Source organism: Dryobates pubescens, chromosome 25 (genome assembly GCF_014839835.1).
Source record: "Dryobates pubescens isolate bDryPub1 chromosome 25, bDryPub1.pri, whole genome shotgun sequence".
NCBI lineage: Eukaryota > Metazoa > Chordata > Aves > Piciformes > Picidae > Dryobates > Dryobates pubescens.
The window spans coordinates 14731696-14739226 of record NC_071636.1 but is presented as its reverse complement, the minus strand read 5'-3'; the positions used below and the strand labels follow the sequence as shown (position 1 = coordinate 14739226).

The following is a 7531-nucleotide window of genomic DNA, read 5'->3' as shown; positions in this document are numbered from 1 at the left end:
CACGTGCACAAAGAGAAGTGGCATTTCTTGCCAGATCACCATGATCCGAAGGGGAGCTGGGCTAAATGCATCAGCTTGGCTGTGGACCTTTCTTCTTTTTTTAAAAAAAAAGGGAAAAAAGAGAACCTTTTCTTTTCTTTTCTTTTTTTTTAAATGTTAAAGCTACATTTGTTTAGGCCTCCCATGACTGAACAGAGTATGGGCAGCTGCCCCCTTCTGTTGTTTTTCTTTCTTTTTTTTTTTGCTTTTTTTTTTTTTCCTTTTTTTTTCCTTTTTTCTTTTCCTCCTTTGTTTTTCTTCTATAAGCAGCAAGTCCAGGGGAAGGTAAATCACTGCGGATGGGCTCGAAGCTCATTCTGGAGTCTTTGGCTTATGTGGGAGAGGTATGCATTCGCAGGTGGCTGATCAGGTTGCGCTGCTGGGTGAATTTCCCACCACAGAGTTGACATTCATAAGGTTTTTCTCCTGAGTGGACCCGCATATGCTCTGTCAGTCGGTACTGCCGGGTGAAGCGCATCCCGCACTCCTCGCAAGCGAAGGGCTTCAGCCCCAGGTGGCTGCGCATGTGCCGCGTCATGGTGCCCCGCTGCGTGAACATCTTCCCGCAGATGTTGCAGGGGAAGGGCCTCGTCAGCCAGTGAGTCTTCTCGTGCTGCCGCAGTGTGGCCGGATCCTTGTAGCTCTTCTCGCACACCGAGCACTTGAAGGGTCGGGACTCGGCGGCGTAGGCCTGATTAGGGTTGGACAAATCCTCGGCTTCATCCTTGCCGCTGTAGGTGCCTTCCTCCTTAATGTAAAGGTCTTCCTCGGTGTGCGTCTCCACGTGGGCGTTGAGCTGCTCGGAGCTGGGGAAGCCTTTGCCACAGGGGATGCAGACGTACAGGTTGTCACCGTAGGCCACCGGCTCAAAGCCCTCCTGCCGGTAGATGTAGTTGGCGCTGGTGTGGCCACCGCTCTCGCTCTCACTCTGCCCGCTGTCGTCACTGTTCTCCTTACCATTTTCCACCTCCTCCTTACACGGGTAGGGCAGGTCTGCGCCAAAGGCTCCCACCAGGCTCCGCTCCATGGACTTGGACAAGGACCCCAGCAGGATACCGTTGGGCAGCCCTTCGTCATCCCTGTCCTTGCCACCCTCCTGCCGGTCAAAGGCGTTGTCCTTCTTGATCCACTCCTTCTTGCGAGATGCGTGCCGGAGGCCCTTGCGCTGGCTGCTCTCCAGCAAGGCGTGGTGGCACTCCTCACTCAGGTCCATCTCCATGGGGTCGCTGCTGTCCGCCATGCTGTGAGGGGCTCCTACTCCAGACTCGTCGAACGATGAGGCACTGTTGGCTGCAGGGGCTGAGGCAGATTGGGGAGAGCCGTGCTGGCTTTCACTGTGCTGCGTGTCATCGTGGGAGGCTGCCACGGGGAGTGAGGGGCTTTTTTTGGACAGGTCAAGGCCTAGCTCCTGGTCACCAGTACTCCCATTCGCACTGCCGCCCCCACCACCATTCTTACTGGCTCCCCTGGTTAAGGAGTGACAGTTCTCTTGGTTGGAGCTGCTGATGAAGACCTCATCATCAGAGAGCTTTCCCTTTGACAGCTCCTTTGAGTGCGAGCCCTTCAACCCCTCATTTGACCCTGAATAGCGAGCTTGGATGACCGAAGCGGTGGAAAGTCTCTGACTCCTGGCAGACCTCCCCATGCCAAGGCCGCCAGCCTTGCCAAAGGATTTGCCACTCCGCTTCAGCTTCTTTCTGCAGAGAGCTGCCAGGTCGTGCAGTTGGAGGTAGCTTGCTGCGGTGAGGAGAGCATTGAAGTTCTGTTCACCAGGCTGGTCAGTCGTTAAGAGCTTCCCAGTATAAATAAAGTCCAAGATCTGCCGGAACACGGTGGGGTTCACCATGTCCGTGTCCAAGTTAATCAGGTTGTCATGCAGGACAAGGGATTTGAAATACATGCTGCTGGCTGCCAGGATGTTCTTGTGGGCACGGAACAGGGCATTTTCTACCACAATGATCACGTCACAGAGGAAACCTTTGGCTCGTTGCTGGTTCAGCTGCAGTAGCAGTTGTTTGGCATGATTTGGCAGTTCCATCTCCACCTTCTCTTCCTTTCACCTTCACCTTACCACCTGCAAAACAGGAGGATGAGAGATGTGAAGCCACTGTTTCCACTCCAACAAGTCTACTTTTAATTGACTGGCTTAACGGGATGCAATCTGTGTTAGGCTTGACACTGACTAAGGAGCTCTGGGCACGTTCAGCCCTGCAAGCTGTGATCCTGCTTGGAATACAGAGAGAAGCATTTCCCATGCTAAGCCTTGATTGGAGTCTTGGGGAAAAAAAAACCCAACAAAAAATCAGAGCTGTGAAGATCTTTTCACTGAAGTAATCATCCAGAGCTGGAATTACCATGCCAAAAATAGTGGCAAACAACGGTTAGGTACAGGGGGAAAGCAGTTTCCCCTCCCCTGACCCAAATCTGAGGGAGGATGAGGAACAAGAAGGAAATAAAAAAAAAGAGACAGAAACCCTAAAAAGGCAGCATCCCTCTCACTGCCCTTTGCACATCTGAGCCTGTAAAATAATGAGCATAAACTGCAGCTTCCCTGCTCTGCCCTGCAGTTCGCTCCTTGGCTCTTACATGTTGAAATCTTACACCACCTAGCTTCACTGGGGGTGGGAAAATGACATAGAGCAACTAAATCCATTGAAGATGGAATTAATCACACTGAGGTGTGAATGGGAAATCTCCTTCAGAGTATGAAAAGCTGCTTTCAAAAGCACGCCCTAGCAATGCCCAGATCTCAATCCATTGACTTGAAGGGTTAGAATCAACCCTGACCTGGCTGAAATTCAGGATGATGAGCTAGCTAAACCCTACCCAATATATTCATCTCTCTGAAGCTGTTTTTCTAAGTTAATTCTGCCCTGCCTTTAGTTTTGAAGGAATTTTGTTTAAATATCTTTATCGATGATCTGGATGAGGGCATTGAGTCCACCATCAGTAAATTTGCAGATGACAGCAAGCTGGGGGCAGAAGTTGATCTGTTAGAGGGTAGAGAGGTTCTGCAGAGGGACCTCGACAGGCTGGACAGATGGGCAGAGTCCAAGGGCATGAGATTGAACACATCCAAGTGCCGGGTTCTGCACATTGGCCACAGCAACCCCATGCAGAGCTACAGGCTGGGGTCAGAGTGGCTGGAGAGCGGCCAGGCAGAAAGGGACCTGGGGGTACTGGTTGACAGTAGGCTGAACATGAGCCAGCAGTGTGCCCAGGCAGCCAAGAGGGCCAATGGCATCCTGGCCTGGATCAGGAGCAGTGTGGCCAGCAAGAGCAGGGAGGTAATTCTGCCCCTGTACACTGCACTGGTTAGGCCACACCTACTGTGAGCACTGTGTCCAGTTCTGGGCCCCTCAGTTTAGGAAGGAGGTTGACTTGCTGGAGTGTGTCCAGAGAAGGGCAACAAAGCTGGGGAGGGGTTTGGAGCACAAGCCCTACGAGGAAAGGCTGAGGGAGTTGGGGTTGCTTAGGCTGGAGAAGAGGAGGCTCAGGGGAGACCTTGTTGCCTTCTACAACTACCTGAAGGGAGGCTGTAGCCAGCTGGGGATTGGTCTCTTCTCCAAGGCAACCACCAACAGAACAAGAGGTCACAGTCTCAAGCTGCACCAGGGGAGGTTTAGGCTGGATGTTAGGAAGAAGTTCTTCACAGAAAGAGTGATTGCCCATTGGAATGTGCTGCCCAGGGAGGTGGTGGAGTCACCATCACTGGAAGTATTTAAGAAGAGACTGGATGGGGCACTTGCTGCCATGGTTTAGTTGATTAGATGGTGTTGGGTGATAGGCTGGACTTGATGATCTCGAAGGTCTTTTCCAGCCTGGTTAATTCTATTCTGTTCTATCTCAAGGCTCAGTCCCTCTGCCCTGAAGCACTGACAGGACCACTGTGGTGACCTCCATGCAGTTCATGTCTTTCACAAACAGTATTCCCTGGGTATTTCAGTGCAGCTGTTTTGCAGCAATATGGACTGTAGCAAGTACCTAGTTTGAGGCATATCAGAACTAACTGAAGCTGCACATTTGGTAGGTAGCACAATACATGAAAACTAGGATGTAAGTCTGGGGCTGCACTCGAGAATCCCCAATCAATCTTTAAACTTTGGGTTTTGTTTTTAAGTGCTGACTGCTACTTATCATGGATATTTGTCTGTTGAAGTTGATTTAAAATAGTTTGAGGGCCACAAAAACGATCAGAGGACTGGAGCACCTCCCCTATGGGGACAGGCTGAGAGAGTTGGAGCTGTTCAGCCTGTACAAGAAAAGGCTCCAGAGAGACCTCATAGTAGCCTTCCAGTGCTCCAAGTGCGCTACAGGAGAGCTGGGGAGGGGCTTTTCACAAGTTCTTGGAGTGACAGGACAAGAGGGAAAAGGCTTTAAAATTGAGAAGGGCAGATTTAGACTGGAGATTAGGAAGAAATCCTTTACAATGAGGGTGATGAGACCCTGGAACAGATTGCCCAGGGAGCTTGTGGATGCCCACTCCCTGTAGGTGTTCAAGGCGTTGGATCATCTTTGTGGCCCTCCTCTGGACTCACTCCAATAACTCTGTGTCCTCCTTACACTGGGAACACCAGAACTGGATGCAGTATTGGAGGTGGGTCTCACAGGAGCAGAGTAAAGGGGATTGTGCACAGAGACAGAATTTTGGCCCCTGTTCAGTGCACCAGCACCTAATTCAGCATCCACACAGACCTCAGTGGCTCTTCACCTTGACTCACAGCTACAGCGGTTGCTCTGCTCTTCTGTTCTGCATTGTTTCAGCAACAGATGGGGACCCAAGAGGCCTTTGTGCACATCAGTGCTGCTCTCAGAGGTGGCTGGCATTAGAAAGGGTGGCAGCCAACAGGAGGAAATACAGGCTTGCCATGGTGCTAGTCAGTTTTCTTCTCCATCTACAGCATTTCTGTCACAGAACCTCACTCTGCAGCATATCAGAAGAGTGACAGAGACAGGGACCACCACTGGTGAACAGTGCTGAAGGCTTTAAAAACCCCTTTTGCTGCAATGAGTTACACTGGAGCTGCAGCACATAAGCAGTGGGTCTGGGTCTAGTGGCTTTCCTCCAGAATTACTGATGAAGAGGAAGAAGCACCAGCAGAGAGACACCAAATACCCACTTTTATCTAGTCAGCCCAGTAAAAGCACTGACTTCTGGGTCACTGAGATACATTGACAGGGAAGGGCAAAACCATGGTCTGCAACACAACCCAGCATCTCTGTATAAAAATGCATCCTGCTCAGTGACAGAGGGAGACAGCTGCTGCTGCACCACTGTCACTGCAAACAGAACAGTGCCTTGCTGTGCGCGTAGCACGCAAAATCCCTGGATAGCGTTTTCAAGTGTTCCATGAAGGACAAATACAGGAAAGAGGAGGACAAGGGAAAGCAAGAGAGGGAGGAGGACAGCCAATATGCTTTGCCTAAGCACACTAATAAAAAAAGTTACTGCAATCAGAGGGAGTTTATTTCCCATTCATTTGGCACCTGAAGTCTTAAAAAAACTCTGTGTACCTTTGTCCAAGGCTTTGCAGAGTCAAGGCTTGCTGCAGCTACTGAGGGGGAATACTCTTACATCTTTAGTACTTTGTTCCTTTTCTTTTTCTTGCTGTCTTGAACCTAGGTAATGAGCCTGCAGGGGAAGCCCTGCAAACAGAGGTAGAATCACAGTTCTGCTTTTTACCTTCATGAGGAAGATGATGTTATTAAACCTCACTGTGTCCTGCAGCATAAAAATTAGCATAGGGCAAGTTGCTGAGGCTGCCTCTGTTTATCTCAGATGTCTTATTTTACAGAAGTTCAGTAGGAGAGAGTTAGGAGGTAGGTTAGCACCCCTAGTAGATTCTAAAAGCAGCAGTCAGGGTTGAGCTCTATAGCACTCTGCTTATCAAAACTGAATTTGCTAGCGTAAGTTTGATGTAGATTTAGCAAGCCCAACAAACTGAATGTAATGGAACAATGTGGCAAAGCCATGAGCAAAGTTGGGAGGCACAGGTTTACAATTTTGCCAGAATTGCCCACTGAGGGCTTTCCACCAGGACAGCAACATGGGACAGAGAACACACCTTTGCTGATCTACCTCTGCTGACAAGAGCTTTGTAGCATCAACCTGGCTTCTGTATCATGTGCAGTCCTGAACAGAAATAAATCCATTCCAGGTGTTTTGCAGAGCTTGGCCACTCACTGACACTTTACCATTTCAGAGGTGGGGGAAGAGGCAGGTGCAGCCTTAGAAAGGCTATGCCACAGTCATTTGCAGAGACTGGCTCTTAACAACCCCTGCACATTTGGGTAATACCACCACCATTAGTAATGGAAACAAAAACCTCCCACGAGCCTTGGGGGAAAAAAAAAATCATCACAGTGGTTTGTGGTCTTGTGTATCAGTAGAATTTAAGAACTCTCCCTTTTCTGTTTTCGAAAAAAAAAAAAAAGGGGAAAAAACAAACCAAACAAACAGAACCCAGAACACACTCCCAGTTCCTGGAGCCCTGGCTCAGAAAAGGCTCAGCTGCATTTCTAGTGAAGAACCCAAACTCCAGACCTCAGGAATATGCAGACATCTCAGTGAGGCAAGTCTCTCACCGAATCTGGTGTGCAAAATTTCACTCCATATTTAAAGCAGGATCACAGAGGGCTTTAGGCATTAGAGGCTTGATTGATTATTTTTTTGGTCTCCTAGTCATTCAAGTGACAGCTTTCGGAGGAAGGAACCTCTCAAATAGTCTTGTGCAAGTAGGGAATGAAGGAGGACTGAACCTCTCTACTACCTCCACCATTACCCATGACACCAAGACACAGCACATGCAAAGACATGAAAAATACAGGGCACAAATCACAGGATACAGCAATGCTGCAAGCAGATGGCACACATCAAACAGAGCTTCGCAAGCTGAGAGCCGATAGCGCCTCCCACAGCCACACTGCCCGAGGAGCTGGGTCCCTGCGAGCTGCTGTGCCCAGCCCGGAGCACGCTGGCACCCCGTGGGCAGGAAGGCTGTGCAGAGCGCACAGACTGCTCCAGGAGCTGGGCTGCTCTCGCTACAAAGCAGGAAAAAATGTTCTCTCAATTTCCACAGACTCTGAATGTCACAGGAAATTAGACTGCCAAAGCACAGGAGAAGAGGAATCCCTTCACCCCTTTAAATAGTATAAAATCTACGTTTTCACTACAGGTTTGAGTCTCTGTCATATCACTAAATCTCTTCCTGAAAGCAATTGTTGGATGAATGCTAAATGTGTAATCTTAGTAACCTCTGGCAGGAGATGCTATTTGATTTCATCTCTTGAGTTATAGATTGCAGCACATGAATATTGTTTACCTTTTAAGCAGCAACACCAGTGAAGCAAAGAATCAATCAAAAACAGATCTAAGGAAGCACTCATTTCACGTAGAGGATTTGTGGATGGATGAGAAGGCTAGACACCGAGCACCTGAGCAGTGAGCTAACAGTACTGCAGATAAAAACCAACAAACAGATTAGATGGGATG

At 49.2% G+C, this 7531-nt stretch overlaps 1 protein-coding gene across 2 annotated transcripts in view; it reads right to left on the bottom strand.

Moving 5' to 3' along the window:
• Positions 1-292: 292 nt before the first annotated feature.
• Positions 293-7531, bottom strand: part of HIC2 (HIC ZBTB transcriptional repressor 2) — a 76159-nt gene continuing 68920 nt past the window's right edge. For both annotated transcript variants that reach the window (XM_054173023.1, XM_009910985.2), the window contains exon 3: positions 293-2113. In XM_054173023.1, coding sequence (XP_054028998.1) covers positions 371-2077 — 1707 coding nt within the window. In that variant the 5' untranslated portion in view covers positions 2078-2113 and the 3' untranslated portion in view covers positions 293-370. The remainder of the gene's footprint in view (positions 2114-7531) is intronic.